At 39.4% G+C, this 25,528-nt stretch overlaps 2 protein-coding genes and 1 long non-coding RNA gene across 3 annotated transcripts in view; 2 read left to right on the top strand and 1 right to left on the bottom strand.

The window, feature by feature from the left end:
• LOC121296690 (polycystic kidney disease protein 1-like 2) overlaps positions 1 to 14,210 on the top strand; it is a 38,445-nt gene extending 24,235 nt beyond the window's left edge. The window contains exons 22-40 of the mRNA XM_041222464.1: positions 381 to 482; positions 900 to 1,078; positions 1,298 to 1,444; positions 2,959 to 3,158; positions 3,618 to 3,865; positions 4,166 to 4,382; positions 4,933 to 5,158; positions 6,305 to 6,539; positions 6,930 to 7,026; positions 7,704 to 7,844; positions 9,855 to 10,040; positions 10,240 to 10,567; positions 10,760 to 10,893; positions 11,238 to 11,365; positions 11,736 to 11,896; positions 12,337 to 12,547; positions 12,727 to 12,828; positions 13,173 to 13,304; positions 13,820 to 14,210. Coding sequence (XP_041078398.1) covers positions 381 to 482; positions 900 to 1,078; positions 1,298 to 1,444; positions 2,959 to 3,158; positions 3,618 to 3,865; positions 4,166 to 4,382; positions 4,933 to 5,158; positions 6,305 to 6,539; positions 6,930 to 7,026; positions 7,704 to 7,844; positions 9,855 to 10,040; positions 10,240 to 10,567; positions 10,760 to 10,893; positions 11,238 to 11,365; positions 11,736 to 11,896; positions 12,337 to 12,547; positions 12,727 to 12,828; positions 13,173 to 13,304; positions 13,820 to 13,930 — 3,285 coding nt within the window. The 3' untranslated portion in view covers positions 13,931 to 14,210. The remainder of the gene's footprint in view (positions 1 to 380; positions 483 to 899; positions 1,079 to 1,297; positions 1,445 to 2,958; positions 3,159 to 3,617; positions 3,866 to 4,165; positions 4,383 to 4,932; positions 5,159 to 6,304; positions 6,540 to 6,929; positions 7,027 to 7,703; positions 7,845 to 9,854; positions 10,041 to 10,239; positions 10,568 to 10,759; positions 10,894 to 11,237; positions 11,366 to 11,735; positions 11,897 to 12,336; positions 12,548 to 12,726; positions 12,829 to 13,172; positions 13,305 to 13,819) is intronic.
• A 1,680-nt stretch (positions 14,211 to 15,890) lies between these two features.
• On the bottom strand, positions 15,891 to 20,878 carry psmd7 (proteasome 26S subunit, non-ATPase 7). Its single transcript, XM_041222314.1, has 7 exons — positions 20,705 to 20,878; positions 18,565 to 18,656; positions 17,733 to 17,825; positions 17,500 to 17,597; positions 17,104 to 17,184; positions 16,782 to 16,873; positions 15,891 to 16,552 (listed from the first exon to the last, which is right to left on the bottom strand). The coding sequence occupies exons 1-7, from the start codon at positions 20,776 to 20,778 to the stop codon at positions 16,108 to 16,110; spliced, it is 975 nt and encodes a 324-aa protein (XP_041078248.1). The 5' UTR covers positions 20,779 to 20,878; the 3' UTR covers positions 15,891 to 16,107.
• Positions 20,879 to 20,913: 35 nt separating this feature from the next.
• Positions 20,914 to 22,038, top strand: LOC121296598. The gene is made up of 2 exons (XR_005947074.1): positions 20,914 to 20,970; positions 21,756 to 22,038. It is a non-coding gene; the product is annotated as an uncharacterized LOC121296598 (long non-coding RNA).
• The last annotated feature ends 3,490 nt before the right edge of the window (positions 22,039 to 25,528 follow it).

The following is a 25,528-nucleotide window of genomic DNA, read 5'->3' as shown; positions in this document are numbered from 1 at the left end:
AGTATTCCACTGCTGAGCTGGGAGACACCACATGTGGCAACAATAGCCCTGGTGCTTCACAAAACTGGTCTTTATGGGAGAGTGGCAAAAAGAAAGCCATTGTTGAAATAAACTCACATCAAATCTTGGCTAGAGTTTGCCTGAAGGCATGTTGGAGACTCTGAGACCAAGTGGAAGAAGATTCTATGGTCTGATGAGACCAAAATAGAGCTTTCTGGCCTCAATGCTAAGCACTGTTTGGCGCAAACGTAACACCGCACATCATCCTGAGAACACCATCCCTACCGTGAAGCATGGTGGTGGCAGCATCATGCTATGGGGATGCTTCTCTGTTGCTCCCAGTCGTAATACTCTCCCTCTCTTCCTCTCTCTGTTCTCAGCTGAAGATCACAGTACTGGAGGACAATGACCCGCTGGCCCAGTACCGCTACATGTTGACTGTCAGCACTGGCCAACGCCGTGGGGCTTCTACTTCCGCACAGGTAAGCACAGAGAGATGCGTCTGTAGGGAAAAAAAATAGAGAGAGACATGGGAGTGTTAAGGAGGATGTGGTGCATCTGTCCTTCATATCAGAGAGGATAAAAGCCTTGATCTAAAAGGGAACTATATGTCAGTGGTCCTGTGTGAATCAGGATGAAAAGAAAATAACTTCCACTGAGTCCCAGAGTTGCTCACCTGGTGAGCCACAAATACATTGTGTGAAGGGTGAGTTATAGAGTCAGGGGACTGCAAGTTCCTGGCTATGCAAAGTTGCTGATCTTCGCTAGGGCTTCCTCAAGAAGCGTCTTATTGGCTCTGGCACTCTCGTAGGTTCTGTATGGGTGACTACAAGTTCGATGACAATATTAAAAGCTTAACTTATGGTCTGATAATAAGATGTTATCTCACCATGTTGTAGGTGACGGTGACTCTGTATGGATCAGAGGGGGAGAGTGATCCCCACCACTTGACTGACCCTGAGAAGCCGGTCTTTGAGAGAGGGGAGTCGGACATGTTCCTGCTGACAACGCCCTTCTCACTGGGGGAGCTGCAGAGCCTGCGGCTGTGGCATGACAACACAGGGGACCACCCTGCCTGGTGAGAGAGGGAGGTGGGGCAATGGAGAGGAAAAATATCTTTGATGTCTTCATGGGACATACTTTAGAATGGGTCCCCAATACTGTTATTTTTTACTTTTCTGTATCTGCAAAACACTGTTATTTTAAATGCTTTATAAGGTCTGTCACTATCTAAGTGCCCCCTAGGATACATTTTATTTGGTTTGCCTTAATAATAGCATCTGTCTTGAACTTCTAGGTACGTAAGCAGAGTTTTGGTGCACGACCTGGAGACAGATCAGACGTGGCAATTCCTGTGTAACTCCTGGCTCGCTATTGACGTTGGTGAATGCGTTTTGGATAAAGTGTTCCCTGTTGCCACTGAGGCGGATCTGAAGCAGTTCAGGTATGAGATTGATGGGGTTTTTTTCACTGCTGGGTGGTCTAGCAAACTTCTGGTTCTGTATCATGTACCAAACCATATGTCACACTTCACAGATTTCTCCATATATAGGGAAAAACACTTTTCTAGTTGTCGTTAACATTATCCCCAGATCCTTATATTATCAATAACTTATACTAAATAAAGGAGGGTGTCTGTCTGGCTGTACATCTGTACATATATATGTCACGCTTACATTTTTGCATATATCTGGAGAACCGCTTATCCAATTGTCATGAAACTTGGTATTAACAATACAGTGTAACTCTGTTTATCCACGCGCTTAGGGTGACATAGGTCCACGAATGTGTGAGATCTGTGGATAAATAAGGTGACTAGAATGCATGAATAAAATACAGAAACTAGTAATGTAAACCAAATTAGGATTTACTGGAGATGTATGCAATGCAATATATTACGAAGACAGAAGAATTTTTAAAATGTTTCCTTTTTAAAATGTGATACACCTCCAACCCCGTTTCCCTAGCTTTTTCTGTTATACCAAAAAAAAAACTAATAAACATTATTATATACTAAAAAAAAATAATACAAAGCTACAAGGTGATGAAACATTGTATGACTGTAATAAGCTATTCTGCCAATCAGAGGTCACAATATCCCGGTATACCAAGTCATGTGGTTAGCAGCTAGGAATATCACAAGGCATTATTGCTAATTTATTCCACGTATTAATATTAAATAATGGTAGCTAAATGTTGTAGATTTCTGATATTTCAAACAAAAACATACAATTCTATTAAAAAAACATTAAAACTAAATAAACAAACCTGTGATTTTTTTAAACTTGTCTACATTTCAGCTTTTTTAAACAATTCACTTCTGCAAGTCGTTCTTTTGAACCTTGACAAAGTCCATCATAGTCTTTTGTTTCAGGAAGACTAAATTTGTTTGCTGGGCTTCACTAAGTAGTAACTGAATCAGGAGAACTCATTTTACAGAATCCCAGCTGTTCATACCTAGGCATGAAGCGCTGCTGTCTTGGCGTCGGCTCCACAGATTAGACTGACGCATGCATCTTTGTGTGTGTGTGTGTGTGTGTGTGTGTGTGTGTGTGTGTGAGCTTGGGCATTAAAGTCTACACTGGCAATAATGTACTGTATTTCAGGGAGCTGCAGATAATTGAAGTTTTGGATGAACGGGGTGCGGATTATTTGGCAAAACTTATTACGAATATAACGGGTGTCATCCAACTGTCTGTATGTTGTCTTACACTTTTAAATGTATGTTGTATAATTAGCTACAGAATCTTAGAGTCTGCAGCAGCAGAATTAAGGGTTTTGCATTGAAGATTAGTATTTTTTTTTTAAATTGTCATGGAATCCTTAGTGTACTGCCAAGAACTGTAAATAATTGCATAGAAACACGAATTGCATATACTCTTACATTATGTTTATAGTGGATTACCTAGCCTGGAAGAGTAATTCTAATACTTTATTTTGTATTTATAATTTTTGCAGCAATCTCTTCTTCATGAAGACAACGAAGGATTTCCGTGACGGACACCTCTGGTTCTCTGTGCTGAACCGCCCAGCAAGCAGCAACTTCACTTGTGTGCAGCGCGTGTCCTGCTGCTTCTCACTGCTGCTCTGCACCATGCTGACCAGTATCATATTCTATGGTGTTCCCACAGACCCTTCTGAACAGAAGATGGACCTCGGTACAACACACTATTTCTATATATGTTTCTTATCATAATAAAGCAATGTGGCCACCTGGACAGGGCCAAAAATTCTGGGGCTTAAGATAAAGATAAGAAATTAATTTAGTAAATCTGTTTTTTTGCTTTGCATGCCTGATTTCATGGCTGCTAGGGTTTAAGGCTTCCATGTGTATAGGAAGCCAATATAGAAAGCAACAGCCCTCTAGTTCGCCTACTTCCCTCTGGATCTAGGGAGGCATGCCTGTACAGCTCGCCTTTTCACCTGTTGGAGATCTTTTGGTTCACGCTTTGTATTTTATACTTCAGTTTGGAATATGCAGAAATTTCAAAGACAACACTATAGATGAAAAGCTGCTGCTTCAGACTCGCTTTAGCTGCAATCAGCCTGTGAGATTTTATAGCCAATACAAGGGATTATTTTGTATAAAAGTCAAGTAACTACTGTCCCCTCTGCAGGTGGGTTCACGATCACCTGGCAGCAGGTGTTGATCGGGTTTGAAAGCTCGATTCTCGTGTTTCCTGTCAACCTCCTCATCGTCACCATTTTCCGAAAAGTCCGCCCGCGGGAAAAGAAGAAGGACCAGAAGAAAGAAGCAAAGCAGCAGGACAAAACAGAGCACGGAAAGACTGTCAGAGTGTCTCCTTCCCAGCCACCTTCCCCACAGACTGTCCCCAGGGAGCTGACACCGGAGGCTGTCATCAAGGTGACCTCATCGCCACAGCAATGGTTCCTGTGATTATGTTACTTTGAGTTGTAACTTAAAGGGCAGGTTTCACAGACCATTTTTTACTGAACCTTAGGACAAGATTGATTTTTACAAAAAGAAGAAAAATACTTTTTATTGGGTTAATGGATTTTCAAAGCTAACAGGTGAATTACAGTCTGGAATAAATACTTTTACTTGAGAATTTATGGATGAAATATGTATTTTGATTCTGACTCTTCCTCACCTTGCTTCATGTTGTTCATGGTTCCTCCTTAACCCTCTGCTGTTTATCTGCAGGATATTAAGCGACTGGCTCAGTCGCTGTCAAAGACCATGAAGAGCCCTGTCCCGCTGCTTCACAAAGACTTTGGCAGGACAACGGATATCAACCAGCTGCTGTCTATGGTGGAGGAGATCATCCATCAGCAGAACCGTGCTGGCGAGGAGTTCTACAATGAGAGCCACAAGAAGGACAGCTCCCTGGTCCTCACACTTGGGGCTGTCGACTTGCAAGGTAGCCTCCAATGCACCAGAGAACGCTGTCTCCTTTTTTATATATACACCGAAACACACAAACAATAAATACACACATTAAGGCAGGTGTGAAGCAGAGCACCCTGCTTTCCTGATATTTGATACATAGTGGTATTGAACGAACTTGATAATATTACCACGTAGGAAATGTGGATGTATACGTACTATATATTCAATTTGGTTATACTATTAAACAATTCATATAGATTTCAACTAATATTTTATTCCTATGATTATCCACTTCAAGTATCACAACTAGAAAAATAAACTGCAAAACTTCAGTTATTTAGATGGTATAGTAATCCTGTGATATTCTGTTAGCAGATGAATGTGCAGTCATGATTTCAAAGTGATAAAACTATTTTCAATTTCAATTCAACTAGTGTGTAAATCATCAGAATTTGAAATTATGAAGTGAAATCTTACAATATTAATGTGCAGACTTATAATTTGTTTTAATAGAAAAGGTTTTATACTGTAGTTCTAAATATATATATTAGAATGTGTTTGTTGGTATGCTTCTCTCTCAGAGTCCAGCCCTGCTGAGAACCAAGTGAAAACCCCAGGGGAGGCTCAGCGCCGCAATGATTACAACCAGTACTTGTACAGACAACTGGAGCATGTGGAGAGGGAGCTGGAGCTGCTCGGACCCAAGAGGTTCTCCACACCCCAGAGCTACAGCCAGGCCGTGAGGCAGGTGAAAGGCATGAAGGGATTGCTCGAGAGACAGCTCTCCACTTCCTCAGCAACTGACCGGTAGGTACCCAGGGAGCAAGGGAATGGTTGTTTGAAACCCTGTTTCCAAGTACCATGTAGCAGGCGGCAGTCTTAATTTAAAATACATGCCTTAAAGGAGTGCCAACCATTTAAAAATACCTATTGTTAGCACTAGCAACTTGATTCCTGTTGGCAACTGTTTGTATTGAATGACTTTTGGTTCTTGCTTTTTATGCTATAATTTGTGTTTTGTTTTTTTGGTTTGTTTTTTCTAAATACAGGAACACGTAGAAGCTACACAAACTACTCCACATTGATAAAGTTAAAAAATGCATATAGAATATAAATAAGTAAGAGTTACAGAGAAAAAGAGATTAATCTCAGTTACATAAGTATTCAACCCCTTTGCTACTGCAGCCCTAAATCAGCTCAGGTGCAAATGATTTGTTTGAAAGGTCACAAAATTAGTTAAATGTTTTCAGCCTGTGTGTACTCAAAGTGGTTTAACGTGTAGATAATTTCCCTCAGGTATATAAAGATTTTCAAGTGGCAACTCACATAGTGATCCAACAAAGCAACTATGAAGACCAAGGAGCTTTTGAAACAAGTCAGGGATAAAGTGGTAGAGAGACACAGAGCAAGAGAAGGGTACAAGAAAAATTAAAAGGCGCTGATTATCCCTCTCAGCACAGTGAAGTCCATCATTAAGAAGTTGAAGATGCATCATACTACCTAGATCAGATTGTCCTCCCAAACTGAGTAGCCGGGCAAGCAGGAAACTGGTTCATGATGTCACTCTGACGCCAACAATGACCTTGAGAGTTCTGTGTCTGAGATGGGAGTCAGTGTTCACACATCAACAATTTTGTGCATTTTCTTTGCAAGTTTTGCTGACATTTAACCTCCTCCTCATATAACAATGTTCAGTTTAACCACTACAGCTTTGAATAAAAAAAAGTTTGAAAAACTGTGCACACATTATTTGTAATTCAACAAAATGCGACATTATTTGTAGGGGGTGAATACTTCTGCAAACCACTGTATATATGACAAACATTTTACTGTCTTCATCAGTGCTATAGTTTCATTATAATGAAATGGCTGCATTTCACTGGTCTGACATTTGGCAAGTCTCTGTGAGGTCTCTTGAGTTTTGGTTAGTCCGTGTTTGTTCTGTACCCTCAGGCTCTCCCAGTGCCCCGGCCCCACAGACGCTGATGTGCAGAAGAAGGGTTGCCAGAAGGGGCTGCCCTGGTGGTTTGTCTTCCTTGGCTGGCTCCTGGTGCTGGCTTCAAGCAGTGTCTCGGCCTACTTCACTATGTTTTACGGGCTGCACTATGGCAAGCAGGGCTCAATTAACTGGTTGATCTCCATGTCTATATCCTTCTTTGAGAGCCTCTTCCTCACACAGCCGCTCAAGGTAATGGTTTCTATAGCAATGTGAGAGGGTACAGAGAGCTCTTAACTGCTGCTAACTGTGCTCTTTCTCAACCCAACATGTTATCAAGCTAACATTGCACAGGTCAATAACGACTCAGAAAGATCACTACTAAACGTCTTTCTGGTTCACTATTAACCACAAGTCTACTGCAGGTCCTTATTAGATAATTGTGCCAGTGAGGCTGGTAGTAAAATGTGTGCACGCAACATTGTTTACCTCTGCTCACACAGGCAGTATTAATGCAGCTGATCAAAAAAAAAAAAAACAATTAATTGCAAGTTATCATATTAAGTGGCCTCTCATTTGTTTGACTCCCTCTGTGTAGCCACTCAAGGTTTGTGTAACCCCTTGCTCCCTCTCTCACCACAGGTCCTGGTGTTAGCTATGTTCTTTGCTCTGGTGCTGAAGCGAGTGGACCCGGAGGAGGAGAGTGAGGGGCCCATCGACAGGATGCTGGCAAGCTCAGGTACCAGAACAAAATAACCAGCCCACTGTCATAGCCTCTCAATTCACCCAAGCGTTCTGAACATACAGTCTAACGTTAAACCATCTGGTGTGGGTGGAAGTGATTCTGTCTATCACACCTCTTTATAACCTGCCTACTTCTTTATTGATCCAGATAACAATCAATATTATGTGTAGAATTCACTGAGCCCTTTAAGCAACATCTGTAGAGAGTTGGAATGGTTAGGCTTTGGAAGGCTTGTGCAAATTAGGTTTTCAGCCTAGATTTGAAAATGACCTAACTTTTAGGTTATTTGAATAGTTCAGTTTAATGGCTACTACAGTGTTTAAAGGAATGCTACCCAAGATTACATTCTCTTACCACTTATTAGCACAATCCCCCTATTTCCTCAAAGCCTCTAAAGATCACAATTTGCTGCTGCTTAATCACTTCATGGATTGTATTTCAAATCCACTCCAATAGTCTGACTGCAGTCAGAACATGTACCATGCAGAAGTACCAGATTGCAACAGTTTGTCTATAGTGTTGTATTTGAAATCATGACATATTCTGAGACAGTATTAAAAACAAACAAAGCATCGAAGCATTTTCACACAATAAAGTGTATGGGGGAGGCAGTTATAATGGTATTAAAGCTAATATCACATAGATTGATGTCTCGACTGTTTTCGTCGCAGGAGATCCCGATGCAGTGCTGAGCACTCGGAGAGACAGCAGCAGCAGTCTCTACCATCCCCCCCCTCCCACCGACATCGAGAAGATGAAGAACAACATGCTCAAGGAGCAGAAGGTGTTTGCACTGATCAGAGAGATTGTGGGTAAGAAATGCTGGCTGCTATGCAAGAGTGACCTCAAGTGGTTCTGATAGGGATTACGTTAAACAGTTCTCATTTTTTTCTCATGATTTAGTAATTTCCTGAATTGTTCGTCAAAATCAGTGGTTTTTGCTTTTGGGATCTATTTCACACACACACACACACACACACACACACACACACACACACACACACACACACACACATATATATATATATATATATATATATATATATATATATATATATATATATATATATATATATATATATATACACAGTGCCTATAGAAAGTCTACACCCCCTTGAACTTTTTTAACATTTTGTTGTGTCAGTGCCTCAGAGTTTCATGCATTTAAATGAGGATTTTTTTTCCACTTATCTACACACCATACTCCACACTGTTAAGCGGAAAAAAATGTTTTTATTGAGAAAAAGATTATATATTAAAAATACAAAACTGAAAGATGATAATTGGGTAAGTCTCCACCCCCCTGAGTTAATACTTGGTGGAAGCACCTTTGGTAGCAATTACAGCTGTTGTTGGATAGGTCTCTACCAACTTTGAACACCTAGATTTAGCAATGTTTGACCTTTCTTCCTTACAAAATTGTTCAAGCTCTGTCAAGTTCCTTGGGGAGCAATCTTCAAGTCATGCCACAAATTTTTGATTGGATTTAGGTCGGGGCTCTGACTGGGCCACTCAAGGACATTTACCTTTTTGTTCCTTAGCCACTCCAGTGTAGCTTTGGCTGTGTGCTTTGGGTCGCTGTCATGCTGAAAGGTGAACTTCTGTCCCAGGTTCAGCTTTCTTGCAGAGGGCAGCAGGTTTTCCTCAAGGACTTCTCTGTACTTTGCTCCATTCATTTTCCCTTCTATCCTGACAAGTGCCTCAGTTCCTGCCGATGAGAAACATCCCCATAACATGATGCTGCCACCACCGTGCTTCACAGTAGGGATGGTGTTCTTTGGGTGATGTGCTGCGTTGGGTTTGCGCCAAACATAACACTTTGTATTTAGGCCAAAAAGTTTCATTTTAGTTTCGTCAGAACACAAAACTTTTTGCCATATGGCTACAGAATCTCCTGAGTGTTTTTTTGCATACTTCAAATAGGATTCAAGGTGGGCTTTCTTGAGTAAAATACAGGCCAGATTTGTGGAGTGCTTGGTATATTGTTGTCACATGCACACTTTGACCAGTCTTGACCATAAAAGTCTGAAGTTCTTGCAAAGTTGCCATTGGCCTCTTGGTAACCTCTCTGATCTCCTTTTTGCTTGGTCATCCAGTTTGGAGGGATGGCCTGATCTAGGCAGGGTCTTGGTGGTGCCATATACCTTCCACTTCTTAATAATCGTCTTGACCGTGCTCCAAGGGATATTTAAGGCCTTTGATTTTTTTTTATACCCATCCCCTGATCTGTGCCTTTCAACAATTTTGTCTCAGAGTTCTTTGGAAAGCTCCTTGAGCCTAGTTGAGTCTTTGCTTTGAAATGCACAACCCAGCAGAGGGAACCTACAGGAACTGCTGAATTTATCCTGAAATCATGTGAATCACTACAATTTAACACCGGTGGAGGTCACTTAAATTGGTGTGTGATTTTGAAGGTGATTGGTTACACCTGAGCTAATTTAGTATTGCTATTACAAGGATGGTGGACACTTACCCAACCACACTATTTTTAATTAATTTTCTACAAATTTCTAGAATATTTTTTCTCTTGGAAGTTGTGGGGTAGGATGTGTAGATAAATGAAAAAAAAAAGAAGTAATGCATTTTAATTCCAGGCTATAAGGCAACAAAAGGTGAAAAAGGTGAAAGAGGGTGTATGCTTTTCATAGGCATTGTGTGTGTACATATATATATATATATATATATATATAATATATTATATATAATATATATATATATATAATATGAAGGCTTTTTTGAATCTAACAAATCTTGACTCAGCCAATATGGGTTACCAATGGCCTCTTTCTGTCTCCCTCAAACTTTCATTCTCTCTCTTTCAGCCTATATCGGTTTCCTGTGGATGTTGCTACTGGTGGCCTATGGGCAGCGCGACCCCAACAGTTACTTCCTCACATCGCACATCAGGCAGAGCTTCACGAGTGGTCTGTCTGATTCCATGAAGCACGGAGACTTCTTTAACTGGGCCAAAAGCACCCTGCTGAGCAACCTGTATGGGCCTTACCCAGGTAATACCACCATGTCAAACCTGTACAGATTCTACCAGGTAATACCACCCTGTCCATTAAGAGATCATACCCAGGAAATGCCACCCTGCCAAAGCTAACTCATAGCAACCATATTCTCTTTACCTATGTCAGTCCTAAAAAGGTAACTACAGTATGTTGTGTTAGTTGGTTTGTTATTAAGGGTGATTGCTGGTTGCAGGTTTCATCACAGATGGGAACTCCAAGCTGGTGGGCAGTGCCCGAATGCGTCAGGTCCGAGTCCAGAGAGACTCCTGTCCTGTGACCTGGTCGATGCGCAGCACAGTGCGGGACTGCCACGCTCCCTACTCGTGGGATCTGGAGGACATGGACTCGTATGGACCAGGGTGGAACATCTCAGCTCCCAGAAACACCTCCCAGTTCTCCAGCGTATGGAAATACCAGAGCCAGGGCAGCCTGAGAGCGTACCCCCTCTGGGGCAATATTGCTCTCTATAGAGGAGGAGGCTACGTGGCAGTGCTGGGCACCGACATAGAGAATGCTACAAGGTGACCAGTCGACTGATGTAGTAATTTGAAAAAAGAAAATGAAAAATAAATTATTAATTCTGAGGTACAACTGAAAGAATGTAAGATTCTCTTCTCCAAACATTTTAAGAAAATCATCTAAGCTGAAGTTTGAGAAAGCACATCCTACCCTTGTTGATGTGTCAGTAATGGTCTGACTTGTTCTCTACACAGTGTTCTTCAGTACCTGATTGACAATACCTGGCTGGATGAATACACACGGGCAATCTTTGTGGAGTTCACTGTCTACAATGCCAACCTCAATCTGTTCTGCATCGTGAATGTCATGCTGGAGACCAGCGCTGTGGGTAAGGACTTGCTTCCTCTGTCCTCAGGTCTGGGCCTGGTATGGTACTGTACCAGATAACTGCACAGTCAGGGTCCGTCTAAACATGCTATGAATTTCTTGGCAATGTTTAACGTGTAGATGGTTACATAATTACATTATTTACAGTGGAAGGCAAAATAGTTTACCTGTTTTAAAGCAGGTTTAGCACACACCTAATTGCAAAACATTTTAGTTGACACATTTTTTTCATGTGGTGCTACAAATGTCCACCCTGCAAGCCCTGGTCCCAAAACACTAAAGTAAAATATGGTCCTGTCCTGTCATTTCATCTTTATTCTACTTCCAATACATCTCTCTCCCCAGGAGCATTCCAGCCCCGCGCAGAACTGCACAACGTCCGCCTGTATCAGGGCACTGGCGGCCTGCAGTTTTTTGTCATGGGTTCTGAGATCATCTACTTTCTCTTCATCATCTACTACATGGTTCTACAGGTAGGGCTCCCTCGCCTGCCAGTCCTGTGGTACTGCACTGGGATACAATTTCCTTTACAGAGACCAGGCCCCAGGTCAGAGAATAAACTAATATAAAAAAAGTTAAATAAATAAAAACTAGCCAGCTTGAGTCCTGGTACCTTATACAAATTACAAACATGTTGTTTTTTATTTATTATTATAATGTGGCTGTTGATGTTTCATTTTAAAACCTGTTAAAAACAACAAAAAAGTTATGCAAGTGTATCATTGTAACAGCATAGTAAAGTATAGGAAACAAAGGAGAAATTGAAAATGTAACCTGTGCTGGGGTGATGCAGTAACAGTATAGAATGCCACAGCACTACACTGACCCCCTGGCTCACCACAGGGCAAGCTGATGAAGGAGCAGAGGTGGGCGTATTTTAAAAGCAAGTGTAATCTGCTGGAGCTGGCCATCATTGTCCTGAGCTGGAGCGCACTGTGTATGTTCATCAAGAGAACCGTACTGGGGAACCGCGACGTGGAGTACTACCAGAACCACCGAGACCAGTGAGTGGAACTCAGGGCTTCATATTTAATGAAGTAACAAAGTAAAAGAGCTCTTGATGAGCTGAACATACACAACATCTCCTCTAGACCATAGTGTATTACACATTTAATACAAAGTTGAATTAACTAACATCAAACACAAAATATTGTAAAATATGAATACACCAGTACAATACACCAATACAACAGGTAGTTGTGACACTATTAACAAAGCTTTGAGGTAGTCTGTTTTTAACATTCTTCAAATAGCTCATGAGTTTTATTTATTTGGCAGACACCTTTGTCCAAGGTTAAAGCTTTGTGAATGGGGTCCCATGTGGCAACTACCAAGTTTTAGTGCCTAATGCCTTTTCACCACTGGCTGTTTAGCCCCATCTCTGTCTGGGTGTATAAAGCAGCTCTCATTGGTTGATGTGATTCCCTGGCTGTGTTTTCGGCAGATTCGCCAGTTTCTATGAGACGGCCACTGCAGACTCAGCCCTGGGGTACATCATCGCCTTCCTGGTTCTTCTGGCCACGGTCAAGATGTGGCATCTCATGAGGCTGAACCCCAAACTGAACATGATCACTGCCACTTTGCGCCGAGCCTGGACAGACATCTCTGGGTTCATCAATGTCATCGTCATCATGTTACTTTCCTACTCCATTGCTGTGAGTAACAACAGCCCTGCCCTACACACTCCAATAAAGAATTATAGGTAGGGAAAGGCCAGGTACCTTTCCTTCAGCCTTTCCAGTGCCCAGGACAAATGTTCTGACTCCTAGTGCCACAGCTGAGACAGCAGCAGCACGGTGCTCTGTTGTTTTCTAATTGTTTCTTTATGTTCTAGACTAATCTGTTGTTTGGCTGGAGGCTGTACTCCTACAGATCACTGCAGGAGGCTGCTCTGGCCATGGTCAGCCTGCAGCTGGGAATCTTTAACTATCAGGAGGTGAGCTGACCAGGGTAGAGACTGGGACAGGATACTGCTGAGTGTGTGTCTTTCTGGGCCAGTTGCTTTACTCTTAGAGGGCTATCTGTAACAATTTAGTACTCATGAAAATTAACGGACAACTGTCCTGGCTAGTCAGTTACAGTGCTCAAGCATCACAAGACCTTTCCTAACTATTTTTAATTTTGTGGTGGTTTGTGAGAGCTGTTGAGAGCACCAAATTTAACACAATCTGGAATCCAAACCCGGGAGGTGAAAGGTTTTAAAGTTCTGGTGAATTAGACCCTGTACTCCTTGAAGTCTTTTCCTTGAGGACTCATGTGTGGTACCCCCACCTTCCACAGGTCCTGGACTACAACCCAGTCCTAGGAGCATTCATGATTGGCTCCTGCATCATCTTCATGTCCTTTGTGGTTCTCAACCTCTTCATCTCCGTCATCCTGGTGGCCTTCAGTGAGGAGCAGCAGCAGCACCAGGTCAGACTCTCTAGGTCTCTTAGCAACAGAACTATTCAAAAACAACACCGAGACAAAAAGATGTTTGAACACGTTACTGAATTAAAAACTGCACAAACAAAGCTAGACACAAGCATTTTTGCTAATTAAGTTAGTATTTTTAGAAACCAAATTAGATTGGAGGTGGAGGGATGGGACACTGCAACCTCCAATAACAGGAAAAGGCAACATGTAAAGTTGCAGCTTGCTGGTAAGTTTCATAAGAATTTAAAAAAAAAAAAAAAAAAAAACATGAATAATTTGATTAAAATTTAAGAATAAAACCTGCCCTGTTTTGCTAAAATGGTTCAGCCACAAAACAATGCAGACTATTGGTGAGGCTATTTAATTTAGAATCCATAATGTATGTATAAAGAAAATCTTAGAATTGTGGTTTGTTAATATCATTCAGTCTGAGACACCACTTGAAAAAATTGTAAGTGTAGCTGATACAGGATATAATCAGGGCCGGGCTTGTAATTGATTTCACTCTGCAGCCTTCAGAAGAGGAGGAGATTGTCAACATGATGATAGGAAAGCTTTGCAGTTTCTTCGGGATCAAACTGAAGAAACAGGAGAGCAGCACAGAGGATTCTCCTAAAAACTAGACCCCGCCCTCCAACGAGACATTTCAAACTGCAGAGACATCACCTACCCTTTAGTTACATTGCACTGTAGCTACCATTTTCCAGATTTACTTACTACGTACTGGGAAGAAATTGTAGAAATACCTTTATTATGATGGGATGTTTCTGCATGTGCACCCTCACAATATTTAGTGCTTCGCTCACTTCTATTGACAACTTGTTTTGTTTTTAAGATGAAAGTCACACTTTGTTTAACTGCTTTGTTTCAGCCATTTTATTGTAATTGTTATTTATTTTAAAAGATGCAGAATACCTGTTCTGGTAAAAACAAAAACAAAAAAAAAACATTTTCATTTTGTTTACCTTCTTATTTTAACTTTTGCATTTAAGTAAAAATATTGTAATATTAGATCAAATTAATTCAATCATAAATGATGTAGCTTTTATGATCAGATACAAGAAGCACTATTAAAATAGAGGAAAAAACTAGGATTATGTGGTTAAAAATGATAATAAAAAGCTTAAAACGAGATTCGTATAGTTTTTCAACTGTAATGAGAAAAGCAACTGAATTTCATGGTCATCTAACCAATGCAAGAACAACAGGAAATAAAAGAATACAGAATATTTTAATAGGAAACAAAGGAAAAATTTCCAACATCTTAAAAAAAAAACTGGTGCCACTGTACAAATTTTTTTTAAAACAATCCTTTCATTTTATCAATTGCATGTCCCATATTTCCTTCTTGTGTTGTTTTAACCTATTGTACTACCCTATATAAATCTTTATTGTAAACATCGTGCTGTTAAACTGTACCTGTGAACTTGTATGGATTGAAGTCGTGTGTAATCGAATCTTCACAGCTGTACTACCAAACTAATGATTGTTTGTAAATCTCACATAAAAGCTTTAAATATATTTTATGGAAACATCACATACATTCGGTTTTGTTTTACAGCTTGAAAATGTCTTCAGAACTACACCAAGATGATATTTATAACCTACCTTTTAAAATTTGTAGCAAGAGCATGCCTATTATGAAACAGAGGGAAGATTGTGCCCCTACAGTCTAAACTGCCTTTAGGGAATGGGAACACACGGGTCCACAAAAGCTTACTCTCTGTTACAGTAGAGTTCACAAAAACAATAGTAAACAGGTGCCAAGGGATTATACTTTAGTGTAAAAGTTTAACAAGATTGTGGGACGATACAGCTTTAACAGCAGAAGGCACTCACAATATCTCTGTAAGGTTTGGTCTCTACTCACACCAACCAAAATAATTTGTTTTGTTACCCTTTCAGTTTCAATATACTGCAGCCAGAGGATCTCAAACACAAAATCAGACAGCCTTATTCAATCAGGTGGATTAACATCATAAAGACACCATGAGCTCCACTGTATGTGGTAAAACTTAAATAAAAAAGTAATAATTGGAAACAGGCAGCTTCAAAAAAAGGAGGATGTAGAGCATAAACTGAAAATAGAAAACTAGTTTATCAGATAATTGGAAACTGATTCTACATTTTTATAATAGAAGAGAAAGTTACTGTGAAAATAATGAGGGAGTGAAGGACACATATAGAGACGCACACAGACCTAACAAAATATAGACAAACCGGTGCCACAGAAGGAGCATGTGCAAGCGGTGGATCGATCTACAGCCACTGTTTCTATTATTAAAACAGGGCCCTCTATGCAGACAGAGATGTTGATTTCAATAGCTGTGGTAAACAAAAGGGCCCTATTTTAATTATTTTAACAGCAGTAACATTTAGACCGGCCACAGTGTTTCCATCCAGTATAAAGAGGGTCTCATAAGAGCTTGGCAGTAAGCGAACATGACAGAATACCAAGAGTGTTTTCAAAAGGGAGGACATATGTTTTTTTGTTTACCAACTGTGGGCAGTAAACAAATCCAGTGGTATAACAGACTGCTTAAAAAACAAGTGGACTGTATTGAGGAAAGACAAAACAAGAAATCACAAAAAAAAACTTTATTCCTTTTCATCCTAAGACTGAATACAGAACTCAGAGATCCTTTAACAAACAAACAGTTAAATACATTGCACTCCTACCCCAATATATTATGCCAGGGGAGGCGTACTTTACAAAACCCTGACAAAAAATAATAAAAAAAAAAAATAAAGGTCCTCAGCATGCCGCCATTAGCAAAGTTCTCTCTTACTTTTTACAAGTTCATTTCTTCTCCTTCTTGTCGTCTTTTTTTGAGGAGCCGTCCCCTTTCTCTTTATCTTTGTCCTTGTCGTCCTTCTTGTCCTTCTTGCCCTCATCCTTCTCCTGGCCCTCTTTCTTCTCAGCGTCGCGGTTGGCGATCTTGTTATTGATGAGGTTGTGCAGGGCCACCACAGAGCGGATGAGCGAAGCCAGGTACACCACCAGCATCTGGTCATTGGTCTTGAGGTAGAAAGCCTTGATGAACTCCTGCAGGTTGACGTCGGGCAGCAGGTTGAAGACATCCTGAAGATGGTAGATGATCTGGTGGTTGATGGGCAGCTTGCCGGTAGCCACCTTCTCCAAGTAGCTCTTGATGTCCAGTAGCTTCGAGTTTAATCCTTTCAGGCCATGCACCTGGTTGGTGATGCGCTGGGACAGGGTGCCTACGGTTGTGTCCTTAATGTCTCTGTAAGAAAGCAGACCAAGATTCTTAAAATGTAACTACATCTTTAAATGAAAAAAATGTTTGGCTCCAACATCAGAAACTGGTTAAGTAAGTTCTAATGATCTAGTACCTTTTGTTGTAACTGTTCAACTGCAAAACTGGTGTATACATTATTCACATTTTAAGAGTAGTGAAAGGCAATGAAGAAAAGTGTTCTTCATGGCTTAAAATAAAACCATGCCAATCTTACCTTAACAAGTGCTCCACGCCCACCTCCTCTGCCTCCTCTGCGCCAATCTCACTGGTCACATGTTCAAATGTCTTTGATGTGGGAGTGCCGTCCTAAACAAAAAAGCTCTTTGAATATAGGTAGACAACTGGACCGCATGGACAGATACCAGAAAGTCTGGTTTGATCACACATTTAAAAAAGGTTGAAATAAACTACCAGTATTCAATATCACAGCAAAGCTGAACATTACCAGTCAAGCTCTGGGAGATGAAGTGTACACAGTATACATTTTTTTGTTTTATAATTGGGCAACCCAATTGAAGACAGCTTCATCTACTCACATCATGCACTTCCTCTACAGAGATGTAGGCCTCTGTGGGCAGGCCCAAATCCTTTGGCTTCACATCAATGATGACTAAAACCTGGGAAACATAGGAAGTTAAAATTAAACGTTTAAATACATTCTCTCCACATCTCACTGTTACTCTACAAAATACTGTCTAGTGTTCTGTATCCCAAAATGAATTGAGCCTCTGAAGGCACTGTAAATTTCTATTTGACTACTTGAGTTTTCAGTAACTCAAATTAGGGCAATTAGCATCACAACCTCAGTTCAGCTTGGAACTTCACACCTCTGCACTCTGAATTGAGCCCAAAAGATATGGTGGGGTGATGTCACACAGCAGAGCACCACTGGCAGGTTAGTCTAGCAAGACATTCTGGAGATGAACACTTACAGAGTTGGAACAGTATCGCTTCATCAGCTCATTGATGGCGATGTCATTCTTGTGCAGTTTGGGGCCTGTGTGATACCAGCCAACTATTCTCTCTCTGGCTGAAAAAGATTCAATACAGAAATTTCTATTTGAGCCACAAAGCCAGTTGAAAATATCAGATCCAACGCTTTCATTAACTGCTCTAAATTCCATACCTGTGCTATATCACACCAGCATCCCTACGCCTGACTTACCATTGACTTTCTTGAACATGCCATACATGTTCTCAAGGTAATCGTGGTCTAGGAACCACACAGAGTCATCTTTGTCATCCTCATCAAATGGGACTGCAGGGGAGTGTGACAGAATATGAATTATTACCAAGTGTAATTATTCAGGAAACATTATAAAAACACAAAACAAAAACACATGCAGCAATGCAAGTAAAAGATGATATTTGATGAAAACAAGACCAAGGAGGTTTGCAAGCCTCCTCTAAGCCCCTTTCACACTGGTACTCCTACCCAGGTCCTGGCTAACTGGGTCATAATCTTACGTAGTGTAAAACCACATACCTGGGTCATACCAGAGTCCCAGCCACCCACCTAAGGATGGGAGTCTACACACTTGGACCCGGGTTAAGAGAGACAAAATGTTTGACAGCTGTTCACGCGCTGACGCAATAACAAACAGCTGCGCGTGCGTGAAGGTTTCACTTCCTCAAGGAACGTTATTTAGCCATATTTTGTTGCTTGAGACACACCATGAGCCAGACTGCAGCAGGGATAAAGAATCATTTGCTCTAATCAACATTTGGGCCGACGACTCAATCCAGAGAAGCTTGAATGGAAGCGTCCATAACAAGCTGCTTCTGGGGCATTGATGTGCACATTGTTTACTTGCGTACCCGACCCACATGAGACCAGGTTCTGCCCAGGTAAGTTCTGACCCGGGCAGACCATGCCAGTGTGAAAGGGGCTTTAGACACAATTAAGATGTACCACCATTGGCCTTGTTTGCTTTCTCAGGCACTGGGCAGAAAATGTCTCAGCCCCAACTCTAAACAAACTAGCAATCCAAACTCACCTGCAAAACTGTTTGAGACATCAAGAATTTTCTTATGCCAGGATCCTAGCAGCACACCTACTACTCGCTTCTGGTTACCAACCTTTCCTATTCTGAAGAAACAAAAAAAAAAAAAAAAAAAATTAAAAAAAGGTTCATAAAAACATCAAGTGCACAACATGGGGTAAAACAGCAGGAGTGGTTTAATAAGCTTTTTGTCCCAGCACAAATGCCAACATTTTTTTCCCCCAAAACTGGCACCTAAATGTTAATTTAGGTTACAGTCCTATCCTACAAAGCTGCAATTTGTACCATTTTGTGTGGAACAAAAATAAAGCTGTTCACCACAAAACTAGTAACAAACAACTTAAGCACATCTGCAAGTTCTTTTATTGTTTTACACTGAAGCTACTATCACTCTGGGATCTGTAGTCCAAGGGAACCTCGGGGCTCGTCTTGCTGTTAAAGCTCCCATAAAGCATGTAAAACGGCGTCAGAAACAAAAACATTCAGTGAGCCTAGCATAGTGTCACAACTGTTTGTTATAAATACTTGTCAGAGAAAGAAGGTGAGAGAGTGTTTAAATACTGCAAGTTTATAAACTATTTTTATTTTCTTTACACATTTATCAATCACCTCATTAATGACGTTTCGTTCCGCGTAAGTGAGCTAGCCAAATTGTTTTACTGGGACTTTCACTTCTATGCGTGTTATTGTTGACTCGGTTTCTCATTTTAGTTTAGTCAGCAAGGCAGGTAAATAAATTTAAAAAAAAAAGTAATAATAATAAACACATATGTTTAAAATTACTATTTCTTGTATTACTTTTAATTTAGTAATTATTAATTTAAACTTAGTACATGAAAAAATGGCAACCTGAAACAAGATTACAAAAAATATTTATAATTATTAATACATTTCTTCTATTATGTCATATTTAATGTTATTAACCTGCATGTATTATTATTATTATTATTATTATTTTCTGTTATGCAGCATTATAAACGCTAGTGAGAGAGTTGGGGATTCAAAAGAAGATTGTTTTAGATGAGAGCAAGGGAGTGCTTTGTCAGAGTGTGTGATTTTCTTTATTTAAAAATGTATTCTGTCAAGTATTGATTATGCTGCTTTAGTAGTAATTTCAATATAATGCATACTGTAGGTTTGAAAGTGCAGTTGAAAAAAGTTATTTAAGTTTTATTGTAGTTTGTAAATAGCAATAAAAAAAAAAACATTACCCCCCCCCCCCCCCCCCACCCCCCCCCCAGCTACCCGTCACATTGTGCAGGGGGCAAGTCAACAAGCATTCCTGCTGCAGCTAACAGGGCAATAACAAAGTTGACAAAAGATGTGTACCGTTTGAAAATGAAAACTAAATCAGCTCCAGAGACATGCAGTCTAATTTTCAGTTTGTTGACTTGGCCATTAATCGTCAATCCACAGCAATTAATCGTATAGGTTATCCAGAAACCTCAAATGTCTTTATAGGAACAATTAGTTTCTTAATAATAATAATATTAATATTAATAATAATAATAATAATATATAATAATGTATTTACACACACAAACCCGCCTGATATCCATAGTCTATATGTATCAGAAAACATATTTGCAGTATGACTCAGCAACGTCATAACCCTACTTTCCAGGCCTGGGATGCAACCGCTTTTTTAATTTTTTTTAAAAAAATCTTATTTCCAAACAAAGGTTTGTGTTTCACAGAAAGACGCCTCTCCTCTAATATATATATATATATATATATATATATATATATATATATATATATATATATATATATATATAATCAAACACAGTTAGCAATATGTATCTCTGAAACTAAACCCATTATCGCTACTCCACCGGTAGTAGTGAACCGCTTCTCTGGACCCTTACTATTTACTTCTGTGACTGTAACTGGTCTATAATTCTGTATTCTATTTAAAGCAATTAAACAAATTGTTAGTATAAACGATATGCTAATATCCAAACGTGTTGCGGCATTCTAGATATTATTCCATGTGTTCCAATCTTGTGGGGTTTGCCGAAATTCACTGTAATTATTCTGTTCTATGAATGATCTGCCAGTATGGGCCTGTTTCAGAAACGACAATGAGTCCGCAGTTTCACCACATTTATGAATAATAAAAATCCATACTTACCGGTTAAAGTGATCGACCACACTGAGTAACACCAAGGGGTGAACTACCACCCTTTCCACTGCAGACTCCGGCATTTCCTAGCGATCCTAAATTATACAAATTAAAAGTGAAACAGGCAGTTGTGCAGACTTCAGCGGATCGACAGTCCTCCGCAATCCCACAATCCCCTGAGTCACTGGTACGCCATGCTTGTAGGAGGCAATCCCACAATCCTAGAGTAGCGGAAGACGCAATATTAGTGAGTGGGAGTTTTATGTACGTAATTTGTAAGTGAATACGTATAGTATCTGTTGTTTTTTATTTATTATAGCTCTGTTTGTTTTTAGCATAGCTTTTATGATATTGTGGCCTTAATCGGTGAGTTATTGTCCGTGATGAATTGTCGCTGGTGATGAAAAGTGTGTGACAAATTGACGCGGTACTGCTCATACCAAATTCCTTAGTCCTGTAAGTTACGAGGGACATATGTGTTCCAGAACATTTTTGCAATGAGTTACACTAAACAGTGTTTAAAATTTACTGACAGGTTAAATCTGGTCATTCAAATTGTCAGTTTCCTCTATACTTAAATTACTCTTAAATTAATTTTTAAGTCGAAACTGTCTGAACAACCGCTCAATTCCTTGTGTACCTTAATGGTTTAACAGAACGAATTATTAGCAAATGTCATCCCGAAATTATGTAGTTTTGTAAGCAGTTTGTGTGCAGTAACTTTGAGTTCATGTAGCCTTTTAAGTAACGACTGTACAGTACCTACAAAAACTGTACCTGTCAAAGGTAGTTAGCTTAATTAAGAAACCTACCAAATATTTTTATTATACAGTTGCTAATATGTTTTAGTTTTTTCATGGATGCGCATACAATTCTAGTGTTTAAAGCATTAAAACAATACCTATATCTGTAAGTATAACAACCCACAGTATCACTTTATCAGGCTGATGCACCAAAGATTTTAGTCTCATAAACACCTCTCATATTTAGATATGCTTATAATATCACCATCAACTTGCTAACTTCTTCTTTCCTGTACCATGTGTTTTTTCCCTCTCAGGTTTTGTGAGTGGTGATAATACAGAGCCGACCGAGCAGGTCCAGTTGGTTTGAGATCATGGTGAAACAATGCTGCCCTTGCTTTTATTTTATTTATTTTTATTTTTTTGGGGGGGGTTATTGATTTATTCCCTGTTAGGCCACGTGAACAGTAAAATGAACAAGTAATATGTTTTCCTGTAAAAGGGCCCTTTCCTAATTCACTGTTTTCAATACACAAAGGTACTAAATCTCCTTGTTTTTTATGTTTGTCAGAACAAAATAAAGAGGAAGCACTCAATATATTTATAGTTTTGTGACACAAATGAATACAAATTTCAACATGTTTGGAACTTTCTGTCTACTGTACTCTATCTACTGAAGAACAGTATGCACAATATGTAATTGTTAATTATGGCTGCTTTTAAAAATAGAAACATAAAAGAAATCTTTTTATGTGTACATACAGTATAGTCCCTGGGAGCTATTTTTGTAAATGTGGATATTGAGCACCATGTGATCCCATATCTGAGTTTAATTACCTTGAAATGGTGAAACAGTTAACAACTAAGGTAGTAAGCTAACGATTATTTCAGCATGTTTTAAAACAGGTTTGGGGCAACAACAAAAAACTGTAGACAAACAACTCTATATATACACATTCCTTTATGTAACCTGAATAAGAAAGCTCAAAAGGAAAAACAGACCTACACCTAGACTTGTTATCACACCTAAACAACACATTTATATATGTGTAATTTTAAATACAACACCCAAGAATGCAAGTTTTTTTTTTTATAAAGTGTTGCATATAAAAATAATAAAATACACTACTAAATCAAAATTCCTGCAAAAGCATACTCCAAATGAATGGAACGACATCAAATATTTTAATCAGCACCATATTTGAAGCCATCAGTGAGAACATGTTGTCTCAAGCTACATTTTCCGTAGGTCGCGTAAACCTACTGGAGTACTAAAAGTTTACTTTTGAAGTCTTTATCAATATCTTGCAGTGAAGTTGAACTATTTCAACATGGCAGACCTCTAAAAAGGACACGTAACTCAAAATGGACCAGTCTGGAAAAAATATTACCACTCAACATAGCAGGCCCAGTCAAGCTTTTATTTACAAATGCAGTTACTTAAGGTGGTCAAACATTCGGTGCAAAACGACTCATATTTGGTTTCAATTTACAGTTAAAATAGCAGTAAACCCTTTGTAACATGTTTCTACAATTAAATAGCTGCAGTTGTCACTTGTGTATTAATAACATCTAAAATAGTATATTTAAACATAACTGATAGACTGTCCAGCTGGCTCTTCACCCTGCTTAATCCTGCTCTGTCATCAGCATTACACAAAATCTGAAATCCATCTCTTATAATATCTTTTTAAGGTGTTCACCATCTGACTCAGCTCAAGCTGTTATTGATCAAGTCAAATTTCCTTTTTATTTTCATACCACCTTAAATACCGGGCACCAAATCGCTTCCAGTCCAGTAGGTTAGATTACATTTCAATTATACCAGGTTTTTCTTAATTGCAGCTTTTAGAAAGTGTCAAGAAATAATGTAAATCATGGTAAATGTCTGATATTAACTCGTTGCATAAGAAAATCGGAGATCTCATATGTTTTTGTTTTTTCTATTTACATCATGATTATACTTTATTCTAACATAAGGACAAGTTAATCTTAGGGATAGCCTGATTGATAAATTCAGTTATTTAAAAATCATGTAGAATTAACCTTGCTATCAGATGTTGCTTTTTAAATAAAGGCCTGCATATTTGCATTAAACTTAAGTAAGCTAGACCCAAAATATTAAACAGTGCAAATAGAGTGCCAATAAAATGTAAGAAAAAGGTTATTACTGATGTAAAGTCCTTTTACTGTACCATTCCTGTGTCATGCTGCTGTCTGCGGTGTCAGTAACTGAACAGAAGTAGCTGAATGTTCAGCAGGGCTGTGGTCCTCAACGTCCTGCAGCCAAGAAAAGGTTTACATTACAAAACGAAGGAAGCCTAGGGATTAAAATGCAACCTTCCTGCTCCCCAGGTACAGCCAGCATAGTCTACACTTTAACACTGGTTCTCAAAGTCAGTGTTCATTTAAATGCTCAAATATTGTTTTGAGAAATTCCAACAATGACCAGAATTGGTCAGGCAGGTCAAAAGGGCTGGTTAGGCAGATTTAAAAGCTGAAAGAAACCAATAACTGTGTTATTGTCGCTCACTTGGGGCCCTAGCTGCCACAGACTGTTTAAATGGTTGTCAGTACAACACAGCCTACAGATCAGCTAGGGAGGTATTCAAGGAATGTGAGGCACGTTATGGAGGATCTCCAATGTCAACAGAACTGTCAGAAGACACAGGTGTCATTGTCCATCAGATCAACAGTACAAAGGTCACTTTTGAAATCAGGACTTAAAGGATGTGTTGCAGTAAGAATACCTCTATTAAGAAAGGGGAAAAAGACTAAAAGGCTAAAATGTGCACAAGAAAACAGAAATTGGACTATTGAACAATGGTCAAAAGTGCTTTGGACTGTTGATGGATGGACAACGACACCTGTGTCTTCTGCCTGTTCTGTTGTCAATTCAATGTTTGTTTTCTTTCTATTCCTATGGCTATTATTTTCAAGTATTGCTCATCCTTGTTAGATAGGTTTTTGTGAATTTCAGTCCTGGGTTTGTCAATTACATATGATCTTTCTCTGTACTTCTTGATTATGCGTCGGGAATAACACATCTTGAAATTCAAGTGATGTAAGCTATTTCATGTTTTTCCTTCTTTATGCAAGTCGAGGTTGTTACAGTAGTAGAAAACACTAGTGGAGGCTTTGAGTAAATTGTTGATGGTCATGCATCAGAGTAGAAAAATGTAACATGTCTAAGACTTTTGCACAACAGTGTGTGTGTGTGTATATATATATATATATATATATATATATATATATATATATATATATATATATATTACGTGACTAGATATATATATATAGGTTTATATATAGATACAAATATATAGTTCGATCTATACAAAAATGGAATAGAATATAATTGGTCTCATGATCTCGACATAATGGTTTGAAATGTTAGCATCCTGAGATCATTTATCTTGTGATCTTGACATAACACATTTCTTACCATTGGTACACGGAAGACCAAACCAACTCTGCCGTAGTTTTATATCTGATCAAATTTGAACACATTTTTCAGGCTGATTTGAAACCAAGGAATAGACTGTCACTAAGCTACGCTGAGTACTGGGTTTGTCTTGGCTAAGTAAGTAATGAAATTGGATCACCAAACTTACTTGCATGGTATCTGACACTTGGACTCAAACTGACAGTGGCAACAGAGTAGGGTAAGGTATATACCCTGTAGAATTAAATACAAACTCAGCTTAGCCTATTTCTGTGCCAGGATGTGCAATATATATATTACAGGCTTGACAAGGTAGGCTCCATTCATAAACATATGGTGTGGTAGGCTGCTTATAAACAGCTCCAGGGCTATAAGCTACTACATACTATAGCTGTACTCACAGGCACCGCCACCACCTCTCCCCCACTTTTCCTACTGGAGGGGCCAGTATATGGTTTGGCCCCTCTACTTTTACTCTGAAAAAATTAAACTGCCTACGTTTTTTTAAACATACTCCTTGTGGCAGAGTGGCCCAAGGTCCAGGGCTGAGGGTGCCACGGGGAATGGTATATGCAGAGTGTAACTGCAACTTAACATTGTGTGCCTGAGGTGCCATCAAAGATTAAAAAAAAGTACTTTATTTCA

The sequence above is a fragment of the Polyodon spathula genome, chromosome 21, assembly GCF_017654505.1.
Source record: "Polyodon spathula isolate WHYD16114869_AA chromosome 21, ASM1765450v1, whole genome shotgun sequence".
Lineage (NCBI taxonomy): Eukaryota > Metazoa > Chordata > Actinopteri > Acipenseriformes > Polyodontidae > Polyodon > Polyodon spathula.
Note: the sequence above shows the minus strand (reverse complement) of the source record. Positions and strands in the feature narration are given on the sequence as shown.